Here is a 13,184-nt window from a genome sequence, read left to right as displayed (position 1 = left end):
GCTATCCTTAGCGGTGTGTCTCGCGGCGTACGAAACTAAAATGACATTGCACATAAATGACAGAAAGTGTTACCACATCCACCACGTTTCAATTTGACTGACTAATACCCGGCTTTTGCATCAGTTTTATTGATCATTCGTGATTTTTCGGACGTTTTTCATATTTCACCAGGATTTTATAGATTATAAATCAGGTTATAAGGAAATTAAACGATGAACTGAATACTACATTTACCAAAAAAACAAGGCCAAACACACAAACGGTACCTTCGTTAAGGAATATTTTATTCAATGAATAAGACAAATGCTGGTACGACTATATTGGCTTTACTGTTCCATTAATACGGACGCTGCAATGATAACATAATAATAAATACGAAAATTAAACCATTATCAATCGTTATTTCCATAACAACCCTTACCGATCCGTATCGCCACACAGAGTGTTACGAAAGCAAACAGGTTTTGTTGCACGGCTTGACGAACTTTGCGTTTCTCCTCTGCAGCATCTGTAGGTGGGAGGCCTTGCATGCGAAACATGTTGGTTTGCACTTCGTGAGATGCTGTAGTTTCTTAAATTTCGAAGAACGTTTAAACCAATTGACAAGGAATTTTCCTTATTTCCACTGTTTTGTTCTGTTCTGGGGCTTTTGACAATAAAGGACATGTCAAAATTACGCATGAAAATGCTGCTCATGTTTGGTTGAATGGACAGTTATACATGTTCGTTAGAGCAGTAATTTCTTTCATTTTATCAGCTTCTTTATTTTAATCCTGCTTCTGTCCGGCGGCATAACGTGTACAAGTGAAACAGGCAGTGCAATGCTATTAGAATAGACAGGCAGTATATTACTGTTTTTATCAAATTTTATCACTTATCAATTCAAATTTAGAATAAGTTTCAAGTTTTATCACTTCAAATTTAGAATAATTTTAAATTATTGATCAGTCTACTTCAAGCATCCAAAGAGTAAGGATCTGATGGTAAAGTCCCTAATCTCACGCTTAAATTTATAATGATACGGGTTTCAAAACATTGTATGGGCTGCGTGTGGTGCTTGTAACATTAAGTGTTGAAAGTAAAAAGGCGCGAAATAACATTTTTGTTTGAAGAGGCGCAAATTTTCTTTAGTGGCGCATCAATCGTTATAGGTCAGAGCCTGTCTTGTGGGGAAGTTTTATTTTTGATCACAACGTACCAGCTACACTAAACATGGGCCTACACGGGCTTATAAGAGCAAGGATGGATAAGGAACGGTGTGTTAAACAGCTCGGAGTTGCTTTCACCTTCTGCTCCCTCTGGAATTCCAGACCACCTAGTCATCAGATCATCATGTTGATAAACTCCTGAAACTAGAAGCAAACTGAAATGAATTTCCTTTCAACATCAGATATTGTTTCACCATTTAAATAATACGCAATTTCTTAGGTCGAAAGTATTATTTGTTAAATTTAAATTGTTGCTATAATGGTTGAACTATGCGCACATTGGGGGTAGTGGAACGTTGTTAGAACGTTATATTCTTAACAACTTCCTGTTCCGTAAAGATCGCGTAGGAGCATCAATATTGATTTTAGTCTACAGATATGCTTTGTTAGTTTCTTTCTTTAGAATCTTAAGAATTAACAAAGCCTGTGCGTTGTCATGTCTACAACAAAGTGTAGTAGCAGCCCTAGCAAGAAACAACTATCTAGGTAGTTTTCGTAGTTCAACCACTGTACGGTACAAAGGAGATAGCCTACATGGGTGTTACGGTGTAGGGTATCACTTTTAAGATTTTCTTCCTAGTTCTTCGATAAAGGCCCATTCCATCCATAAAAGAGATAATTGGAAACTAGAGCATCTCGAAAGAGAATGTACATGACTGTGCCGAAGATCAGATGTTCACCATGTGGCAGAATTACGAGTAGGACAGAAGTAGAGTTAGAAGAAAGGAGTTGGAAAAAACAGAAAGATATCGTTGTTAGAAAAAAAGTAAGTTATGGTAAAATGCTCAGAAATTCAGGAGAGTGTAAATTGGAAAAACAATAACGCATAAGCGGATGTAATACAATACCAATATTAGCAAAGTTGACAATATCAGGCAATGGGAATATAGACCGAGAAATATGAGTTGAACTGAATCAAAGGTTTTTTATAGCATGTCAACGATCATATCCACTGTGTTTAGTACTCAGCCCGAAGCTATAAACAGTGTCCGATTATCTGTGGTGCAGTGTCACAACAGTGTACTAGCTAGCCGATGGCTATATAAAAAAAACTATGTTCCAAATATATTCGTGAATAAGTGCACGTTGACCAAAGTGCACGTTAGTCAAATCATAATAAAACCTGCAAACGTTAGCTGAACTAGTGTTTCTTATCAAATTTATCTTTAATTCGTCAGGATAGCTCGTAGAGGCAAAACATGTTGAGGCAGTAGCATCCAAAAACCGGCCACGATTATCGTTTGCATTTATCGATAGGAAACAAAAATAAAACGTGTGCTTGTTTCATCATACCTGCCCCGTTGATTGAACTCGCGAATATTGAGCAATAGCTTTGCAATGATTTTGGATTTTTTACGCAAGAATGTTCGTCTTATCGGGCGGCATGTATTCGCCGCGAGTAGCACAAAACGAAAGCCCTCTGTGATAAGGTAACATTGATGTCGTACAATTTTGTGTCAAAAGAAGGTGTTTTACTTAACGGCCGCAAACATTGTAGGATAATAGGTAGCACTTGTTGTATCGGTGGAGCTAGTGCGTTGTTGACTTATCACCTGCTTCAGCGTAATGAAGTGCACATGGCCGCAACAGGTGCCGTCGTTAGTCTGCCATCTGTTTCTCGGTACATGGCCGAACCGATAACTAGTCGGCAGGTGCTACAGTCGAACAAAAACGATATGAAATGTCGCATGGAAGAGCTGGTACTTAGGATACAGCACGATTTTTGTCGCTCACTCGAAGCAGAGGAAAACTTCGGTAACAAGTTCCTGGTCGATCGTTGGGAACGAAAGGAAGGCGGTGGTGGTATCACCTGCGTCTTACAGGATGGTGATGTGTTCGAGAAGGCCGGAGTCAATATATCCGTAGTGCATGGAAACCTGCCAAAAGGAGCCATCCAACAAATGCGGTCTCGCGGCAAACAACTGGCCGAAGGAGAGTTACCTTTCTTTGCAGTCGGCGTTAGTGCGGTCATTCATCCGCGCAATCCGATGATACCGACGATTCATTTCAACTACCGGTACTTTGAGGTGACCGACTCCACAGGACAAAAGCAATGGTGGTTTGGGGGAGGCACAGACCTTACGCCGTACTATCTTAACGAGGATGATGCAAAGCATTTCCATCGTACGCTGAAGGAAGCATGTGACCCGCATGACCCCACATATTATCCTAAATTCAAGGAATGGTGTGATAAATATTTCTTCATACCGCATCGGAGCGAGAGCCGCGGCGTTGGGGGTATTTTCTTCGACGACCTCGACGGTCCAGATGCCGAGCGCGCATTTGAGTTTGTTTCATCGTGCGCACATTCTGTAATACCGTCCTACATGCCATTAGTTCGACAGCACAAAAATGATGCTTATGGCGATCGACACCGACAGTGGCAATTGTTGCGTCGCGGTCGCTACGTAGAATTTAACCTAATCTATGATCGTGGCACAAAGTTTGGTCTGTATACGCCAGGCGCGAGATACGAAAGTATTCTTATGTCGCTCCCTCTTAACGCAGTAAGTAAAGCATCGCCACAGATCAGAATGTTTGTTGATTGTATTTACCTTTCCGCTTTTCAGAAGTGGGAATACATGAACATTCCACCTCAGGGCACGGAAGAAGCTATCATAACGGAGGTGCTTAAGAAGCCCAAAAATTGGTTGAATTTATAAGTTTAACATTGCAACGGAACATGGAAAATAAATATATTTTTTTGATAAATTCTAACCAGCATTTGCCAATTTTTGTGTTGCTTGGGCTACCAAAACGAAACATATCACGATGAGTTATAAAAAACATTCATCATTCGCGACATGGGTGAGCATTTTTTCGTCTTTTAGATTATGTGTTTGCATTCTTTTTTGCGTCTATTAATGTTTTTGTTTATTTTTAAACAATAAAAGTATCGAATAAAAATATAAACTAAAGTTTAATATTTAAGTCTAGACATGCTGTTATTGCAGATAAAATTTAATGACTCTCACTAGTCTGGCCGCGGTTTGGTGGTAAAACGGTAAACAAGCAATATTCGCGTAGCTTTATATTTCAAATGATGGATATCAAGAAAGCCCCAAGTAAAACACGTTCACTTATTTGTATATAACGCGTAGAAGGTTGTATTTTTGAAAGAATTGCATTTTCTCTATAATCAGATAGTACATTGATGAAACGCATGTGCTTGTTCTTCGGTTGACGAAAAAATGGTGCAGAAAACAAAAGGGTTGCCATTCGAAAAGCGTTCTTTCATGGAACCATCAATTTAATATAAGTTTTGCGTTGTATTTTTCTACCTCCTTTTTTAGTTATTTCTTGGATGAAAAAAAACGCAAAATATATGCTTCTTTATAAAGAAAAACAACATGAGCCAGAGTAACAATATGTACGCTGCTTATCCAATTGTTCTACTACTTATCCTTTCCGAAAAAACAATCAGTTGACCAAGTCTTAGCCAGCGACACTCAATGAGACGCAATCTGTGTAGACTAAATTGTGTGTTGTAGCAGATGGACTTTTATTATTTGATCAAACTGACCCCGCAGTTCTGATTACATACACAGTATAGTACGGCATTTCGCCATTGAAGTATACTGTACTGCCGACCTTTCCTTGTCTGTAATGTAAAGTTAAGGAAAATCTAAAAATTGATCTAATGTGAATGTGCATCCTTATCGCCAATGGGGGTGTGGTGCTCGCGCAAGGTTTCCAGGGTAGTGTGAGTTTATGCGTGCCCTTTTTTATTTTGATTGCATTAATGAATTTGCGTGCTTTACCAGATCAATGGAAATTTGAACATGTGTGGTGAAACTTTGTACCGCACGTATGGTTATTTATTGTTACACTTATGGAGAGCGTGAACTAAAATCGGCTGGAAGAATTGCTGCTCGTATATTGTTCCGAAACTGCACTCGAATTTACTACCCTTTGCAAAGGCGCAGCGCAGTCGCTCTCTCACACAGCTTCTTTCGATTAATGCAACGAGCAACGATTGCCCAACTGTCAGCGGAAGTGTAGTACATTTAAGTTATATTGTAAAATAGTGTATAAATGTGCAGCGGTGGAGCTCTTGATGATTTTTTTAGTCAATACAAACTCACTCTTACATCCATCATGTTTACCGTGTCCTACTACATTCTACATAGGTTTTTATACGTAGTTAGCTGCGTGTGGTTCAGTTTGACCGATTGACAACATGTAAATTTTAATACCAACGGCTTCATGATACAGAAACTAAAACAAAAAAATCCAATCGCCGAATCAGAGAAGAAAAGTAAATCTGATAAATGAGTCGCGTGTTATTACGATTATAATGCGAATAACTTTTCGCAGTAGCGTGATTTCCCTTCTATTCAGTGCATGTGTTATAATCAATAGAAAAAAATTGTCTACATTATGAACCAATCATTTAAAATAAACATGTATATTGCGTAATGGCGATCGTCTACTTTCAACGTTGAAATTATTCATAAGCAATCCAAAAAAAGAAAACTGACCATAAAAAGACTTAAAAAATCCGTTGAGAGACACAATACTTCGCATCCTCGCCATCGTTATTCTTGTGTTGCTGAAATGGTGCAAACTCTACTATCCGAATGAACATTCCGGATGTTGGAACAAAAAGAACTAGTCCTGCCCTCCAACAATATTTCGGTGCGGAGGTCAAAACTGATCGTTCTAGTACAATTATAGCTACTATTGAAAAGGCAAACTATAAAATATATCCTACTCAATCAAAATCAAAATGAATGTTAAAATGAGCTCGCATTCATTGCTCGCGCTTTGCTGTTCGCCTGTTTGAATGTATCTTCACTTCAATCTTCCTCGTCGTCATCTGCATCTTCCGCTTCAGCCAGCCACGTAAGCCATGCGTTGACTTGGAACAATGCTTTGCCCTTGCCGGGATAGCTATCGGTCACGTCTTCCTTGTAGCGCAAGAACGCGTCTTCCTCGATGACTCCTAATTCGTACATTTCTTGAAACCATCTTAGAAGAACACCTGAACGGATAAGAAAGAGTAATAAAAGTGAAAGTATGAATTATCCAGTTGTACACACTTAAGTTATCACATCTCATCCCGAAGAGCTCATCCATGTTCGTACCTTTCGGATAGCCAATATTATACCAGTACACCTGAATTGCATACACAGCAGACAGTTGCAGATCGTTTTTACTGTTCAGGAAGGCATTCAGCACAGGACAATACTTTGTCAAAATTTCTCGTTCTTTATCGATCCGTTTCTTATCATCCGTTAGATTTTCCGATTCCTGTCAGTAAACATAAAAGTTATTTTTTTGTTACAAAAATAGCAAACATACAGAAATATCGTCACTGTATTACGTTACATTAGAATGACAATAAGTATTTCGTCCTACCTGATTGATGTATTTCAGCAGAGCAGTCATAATAGCCACAATGAAGCCGGGTTCTGTGTAGCATGATGGTTCTACGTTCTCTTTAATCCATTTATAGAACTGCTGCGGATTGGCATCGGATTGAATCTGCTTCCACAATTCTGCTTGCACGCGTAGCAACGGGTAAAGGAAGCTTAGGCTGCGGTCCTCCAATATCTCGGCCATACGATCTTTTGTGCGATCGCTCTCTGGCAAACTAGACATCAAGTTCACCTTACTTTTATTAAACAGCGCCTGTAACGCTGCTTTCCCTAGTTGCTTGTGTAAGTGCTGCAAGACGAGCAGGAACAGAGGATAATGCTGACCATTATCGGTGTACGCTGCCACGTCGGCCAAATCGCAGAGATTTACAGCGACGGCCCGGGCTAGCAAAGATGCAATGATGGTAGTGATCTTCGGAATAGTTTTTTCCTTCTCGTTCATACCACTTACAATCAACCTGAACGACTCGAGAGCAGCATTGTTCGACAGCTTTGCTTCCTTGTGCAGCAGCTGCAAAAACTCGATCGTCTTTGCGTGGAACGCATCGCTACGATCTAGCACTTGATTTAGGATTACAATCATGGCATCGCGCAACATCTTGTCTGGAATCTTCAGATCACAAAACGCGTTTACCAATTGCTCCATCAACGATGATTTCTTGATTGATTGCTTTTCAACAACGACAGTTTCCGACGGGACAACGGGAGTTTCAGCCCTAGCAGTAGTCATTACATCTGATTCTAGTTGATCAGTTTTTTCGGCTACATTTTCAGTGGCATCAGCTGTCAGTGTAGGCTCTTCTTCCTGCTTTTCTACCGCATCTTTTTCATTCTCTTTTTGAGTTTCAGAGCCAACGTCGATCTTTTCGCCATCATTTGCCTTTGTAGTTTGTGCCTCATCTGCCTCGAGCATTTTCTCCTTTGAAACTACATCGATCTGTTCTTCCGCCGCACGATTCATGTTTGTATCGATGATATTGTTCATATCAACCACTTCCGCTGTTGTTGCGGTTGGTGTTCCTACTTCACTAGGCTCGGACAGCGGTTCCGATGTAACGGGTTCTTTCAAAGTTTCATCAACCACTTCCACAACAACTTCCTTCACTTCCAGAGCACTACTGTTGTCCTCTTGATCCTTCTGTTCCTCGCTAGCCAATTTCTGCTGCTCTTCTTCCTCTATTTGATGTTTAATGTTCTCCAGCATAACATCGCTCACAAATGTTGCGACACGTTTCATGTAATCTTCTTTATTCAAGCCCTTCTCCTTCTTTTTCTTCTCAGCTTTTTCCGAAGAAACCTGTTTAACCATCGTTTGTTCTTTTTGCATCGTTTTGTTTGCGTTGTTGTTGTTACCGACAGTGCCAGTGATCATGGCCGGATACGATTGCTCATTAAGCGGGCGATTGAGTGATTGGACAGCATCGCTGTGAAGCGGTCTATCACCGTTCATTTCACGTCCTTTGAGATCAGCTCCCGGCGGCAGCTGAGCACTATTATTCTGGTAATGGTGGTGATGAGCGTGAGACTCCAATTGATCCGTATGAGGCTTATTCTGGTTCATATTTCCACCCTCAGCTCCCCCGATAATGCGGGTGACGTTTATTCCCTGGGACGGGTGTTGGAAACGGTCTCGATTCATCACGTTTGAAGAAATAACCGGTTGGTTGGATAGAGTTTGTTGCAGTCCTCCAGAGCCTCTTCCCTGAGCCATGTTATTATTGTTGTTACCCCCATTTTCGTTTTGCACACCACCCCGAGTAGCACCAGTGGAGGAAATGAAACCCACCACATTAGGTCCTGCCGCTACGCCGGTATTGTTGGCAGGGGCGGCTCCTGAAAAATTGTTATTTTGTCCAGCATTACGCTGCTCACTAAGTAGTGTGCGAGTGGTCAGTGGAGATGCAAATTCGTTCAACGGAGGTCCATTGAAATTTGACTTCCCATTTCCGCCGCTACCGACGCCAACGCCAATCGGAGAAGACATGGGCAGTTGCGGTTTGATATTCATATTAGCCTTAAACAGCAGACTGTTGGGTGTTGGGCGCATCTGCAGCTCTTCGACAGGATTCTGCGGCGGAGTCATTAAATTGCGTTTAAAGCGTGGTGCCAGATCTTTGTTGCTCATCATGGCCGAATTTCCACCATATCCCGAATTATGAGAGCCATTTCCACCGTCTCTCATTCCCCCGCCGCCACCTCCGCTTTGGTGGTGATGGTTGTTGTGTTTACCATAACGCATATTGTTGTTACCGTAATTGTTCTGATTATTTCGGTTATTATGCATTCGATAATTGCCACCTCCTCCACCACCACCATTATCGTGATGGTCACGATTTCCATAGCCATTCGAGGATTGATTATAACTAGAAAATAGTAAGACAAAAAAAAACAAATTACATTATTAACGAGTAATCTTCAATTAATGCTTATAGCTGAGACATGACGGTGAGCAAGAGCATCATATTCCACAAAAGAAATAGATGTTTTACTTTTGCACCGAATCGTTCTTGCTAACAACAAGTAACCAAACTTACCTTGATGGAAGCAGGGGCGACGGAGAGGAAACGCTGAGTAAATTGAAACGATCATTGAGATGATGCAAATTCAAAGAAAATTTGCCGATCCAATCGCGTTGCTCGCTGCGATCATTATTACGATAATCGCGGTCCCGATTTCGCAAGTGGTTTAGCCCGGGTGGAAGCACGTCATCGTCATGATTCAGCTCCTGTATCGGAGCCGGTCCTTCGACCAAGGCAACCTTTCGCGGAGTCCAGTTATTCTTACGCAGCTCAATCAGATCGCGCAGCATGAACCGGATGCGTGGTGGAAACTTGGTAGATAACGAGTACTTTTCCATCTGATAGAAGTACTGGTACATCAACTGTTTTCCCTGTTCTGTATCCAAATTTTTTCCACATGTCCGAAAGAGCTGGGCCAAACATTCCATGTCCTCGCATTTTTTCTCCGTCGATGCGCTGGACTTTTTGAGAAACAACGATTGAAGCATCTCGTGTAGGTGAGGTTCGACCAGCATGTTGAGCTTGTACAGCTCCCCGATAAACTTGACATTGCCGAGTATTTTTTGTTTAGCGACATTTTTCTTTTCCTCCAAATCATCAGTGAGGGTGCTTTCCGAGTTGATGATCTTCTCACTGTACTGGTCGCGATTTTCGAACTTGTCGCGACAAACGTTCAGCAGGATCTGCAAAAAGTTGCTGGATTTGGTCTTGTCGATATCGGTTTCTAGCTCTTTTTGGATACGCTTGCACAGCTGTGCGTACATAGACGAGTACTTCGGTTCATCTAAAGCCTTGTCGAAGATCAACAGAATTACACCATTCAAAATTTTCGATGAGTTTAGATCTAGTTTAAGCAATTCATCACTAAGCTTCTGGAATTTCTCTGGCGTAAGTTTGTTTAGAATACCACGAACCTGATGGTTACCGCGCGACAGAAAATAAAGGAAGAGAGTGAATAAAGCGTAAAGACAAGTGATATTTTATGACGACGATTATGCGCTGTAGCGATTAACACGTCACTTACTTTTCGAAAAATCGAATCAATTCTGGCCTCTTCGGTGAGTCCATGTTGCGGTCTCAGGGTTGGAGGGACCCAGCGTCGGCAAGCGGGGGGGACTGGATTTTCCCTCCCCGTGGCGCGAGACTCTGTCCCCGTTTGCCTCGGGTCTTCCGTCTTGAAGGTTGGCAAAGCACCAGCAGTACGATATGCACTCCGCAACCCGACCGACGGCGGAACCGCTACTTTTTCTATTTTTCCCGGAATGGTGAACGGAGAAAATTGACTACCGTTGCTATAGGGATGAAGCCGAGCCGCGATACCGTTGTCTCGTGCTATCGTCTGGTTGTAGTGATGCAACGGTGAAGCTTTCACGAAGGTGCGTGTAGTAGGACACTTGCGCAGCAGCAGACAGTTGTGCCGCCCGTCGAACACTAACGGCGAGCTAAATGAGTTTGTCAATTAAGAGGAATCCACTGGACCAGCGAATATGCTCCTCTCCTATCCGCTTCTGCCGTTCTCGTTAGTCTACTGAATAACGACAAACTGAATCACTGCTGGGGTTTGTGTATTTAAAAGGTTGAAGAAGATGCAAGTGTGCTTTGGGTGCTCGCAATTTGGCGATCACCACGCGCAAGTGTTTGCAGAGTATGAGTCACACTTACAGTACGACGTCAGATGACGCGGACGAACACGACGAAACGTACAAACACAACTCAACGTTAGGAATGAACACACCACTACTTCACGTAGGTAGCCTGCACGTTTTTTTTGTTCCTGTTTCGTTTCTACTCCCAGCCAACTTGTGTTCGATCGTTCGATCACACACCTCCGACCAGATCCCGAATTCTGAACACACGTGTTACACCGAAAATAGTTTTACCATAGCCTGGAAAACACTATACCTGGAACAGAAGCGAAAGAAAAAAACATGACAATGACAAACGAAAGGAAGACGGCTTAACAGTTGTGAATTCCAAAAAAAGAATGTTTTGTCTAATCTATATAAGAAGAATAGATGTAAGGGAGAGGAGGCATATACCAGCATATACAAAATTGTTGTGCTAGGCAAGATAAAAAATGATATCGTAGATCATTCCGTACAATAATACATAAATATTAAAATAATATTAAAGGCCATCAAACATATCATAAAATTTTAAGACGAGTTACTGTTAAGTACACGAATAAACGCTTCGATGGTTACAAATATTGGAAAGAAATCATTTGACGCACTCCATACAAAAAGAGAGATGAGATTCAACGTTCCAAGAGGGCGGTCAATGACCAATGATGAAGGCACAAAAAGCGTCGTGTTCCATTTGCCTTGAGAGCTTCGCTTCCTCAGCCTCGGGGCCATTGATCTTTAGTGACTTTCTTCCCACAGGCGTTCGTCTTTGCTGCATAAAAAAATACAATCGCGCTTCGAAAGGTACTCATACGCGACGGAAAATAAGTGGTTTAGCTAGAGTAACGAAATAATAACGTAAGAAAACACAATGAAAGAACAACGTAAGCTAGCTGTCATACTATAGACACGAGATTGTGGTAGCGCGATTTGCAGGTTCAAGGACATGAGAAGACTGCAATGAAATGACCTGTTTTTCGCTCATAAAGAATAAGAGATACAGAAACACTTCTGATGCATTTCAAACTAATAAGAGATTCCACACATCAGAGCTGAATTACTGTAAATATCTATAACATCAACAAATCAGATTATGCAATGAAAACCAAAACTGCGTAAAATATGATTAGCAAACTAAATCATACGAATGAAAGCTCAGAGCACCACGAAACCTATTTCCATCCATTCTCGATTTGTTTTTCATATGATACGTGTAATTGGTTAATTATAAGACTTTGCCGTATTTCCTTTGCATCATAAAAGCGTTGTAACATCTTATACTGATGAAAACCGTTGTGTTATTATGACCCACATAGGAGGATGCTTAAATAAAATTGAGGTCATGCGTACAGCAACGTTTGTGTTTTATTGATCGCAGCGAAGGCATGCATACTTCGTATTACATACTTTGCTTTCGAATGTACAAGGCTGAAAAGTATCATTTTTTGTATCATTACTATAATTATAGCAAATAATTCCTTCTACAAGTGATTGCTGCCAACAAACAGTTTGAATTTAGTTGGTTCAATATAAATTATAGCTTATTTTCCAAAATAATATATTACCATCATTTGTAGGATGGATAAAAAACGAATTAGAATGATTTGTAAGAGGAAAATCAACAACATTTGTTGTTGACCACCTCTGTATCTATGCTGCTTTCACAATAGAATGTATCCACAGAAAACATAAGGAACAAATCAAACACACATTGTTTCATCCGTGCACACCAATACTATGTGTTTGACACGATCTCCGTTGACACCAAGTATCTATGTATTGTATACGCTTTTCTAGATCATAGCCATTTTGTACCATCGCATATCGCACACTGAATCTCATGCAGTACGGAGAAAAAATACCAAACTAAAAATCACATAAGAAAGTATACATATATACGTACTTTAGGGAGTGTAGAAACAATCATGAAGCATAGAAAACATGAAGCATTTGCATAAATCGTTGATTTTCTTTTGAAACAGCGTCTCAGCACTTCATTTTTTTGTTCAACAAAGCTGCTCTCTGTTCTTTCTCGCTCCCTAACGCATTTGTATCTCTTTTTTCCCATAGCCTTTTCTCTCTCTGTTCTCATTCATCGTTCGTGAGAGAAGAACAGATGCTGAGAGCAGAAAATCTTCAGAGACAGAGCAACCAAGAATTCTTCCGTTTACCCTTGTAGAACAAAGTCTAGAGACGGAAGAAAGCATTACTTACGTTAGTAGTTAGTGCCGAGCGCTATCTTGCTCTCATCGAGCAAGAAGGCTACTGCAAGAGATTCATATTCCCAATGACTGAGCTGACGATGTACAGCCAAGCTCTCGTGGCGAAGATGGCAAGCACATGATGTGTTTGCATCGTCAATGACCAATAATAGCGTCATTGACTAAAATCAAAAGTCTTGTGGAAGTTAAAAATACATCTATAAAATAATGCGTTCTTAGGCTAGAATT

The 13,184-nt window shown here is 40.9% G+C and overlaps 2 protein-coding genes across 2 annotated transcripts; one reads left to right on the top strand and one right to left on the bottom strand.

Moving 5' to 3' along the window:
- Positions 1-2,547: 2,547 nt before the first annotated feature.
- Positions 2,548-3,892, top strand: LOC128725470 (oxygen-dependent coproporphyrinogen-III oxidase). Its single transcript, XM_053819219.1, has 3 exons — positions 2,548-2,639; positions 2,708-3,716; positions 3,780-3,892. Exons 1-3 carry the CDS (start codon positions 2,548-2,550, stop codon positions 3,870-3,872), a joined length of 1,194 nt encoding a protein of 397 aa, XP_053675194.1. The 3' UTR covers positions 3,873-3,892.
- Positions 3,893-4,108: 216 nt separating this feature from the next.
- LOC128726665 (eukaryotic translation initiation factor 4 gamma 2) lies at positions 4,109-9,888 on the bottom strand. The gene is made up of 4 exons (XM_053820484.1): positions 9,125-9,888; positions 6,571-8,953; positions 6,297-6,462; positions 4,109-6,193 (listed from the first exon to the last, which is right to left on the bottom strand). Exons 1-4 carry the CDS (start codon positions 9,871-9,873, stop codon positions 6,009-6,011), a joined length of 3,483 nt encoding a protein of 1,160 aa, XP_053676459.1. The 5' UTR covers positions 9,874-9,888; the 3' UTR covers positions 4,109-6,008.
- Between the last annotated feature and the right edge of the window lie 3,296 nt (positions 9,889-13,184).

Source organism: Anopheles nili, chromosome 3, assembly GCF_943737925.1.
Source record: "Anopheles nili chromosome 3, idAnoNiliSN_F5_01, whole genome shotgun sequence".
Lineage (NCBI taxonomy): Eukaryota > Metazoa > Arthropoda > Insecta > Diptera > Culicidae > Anopheles > Anopheles nili.
Note: the sequence above shows the minus strand (reverse complement) of the source record. Positions and strands in the feature narration are given on the sequence as shown.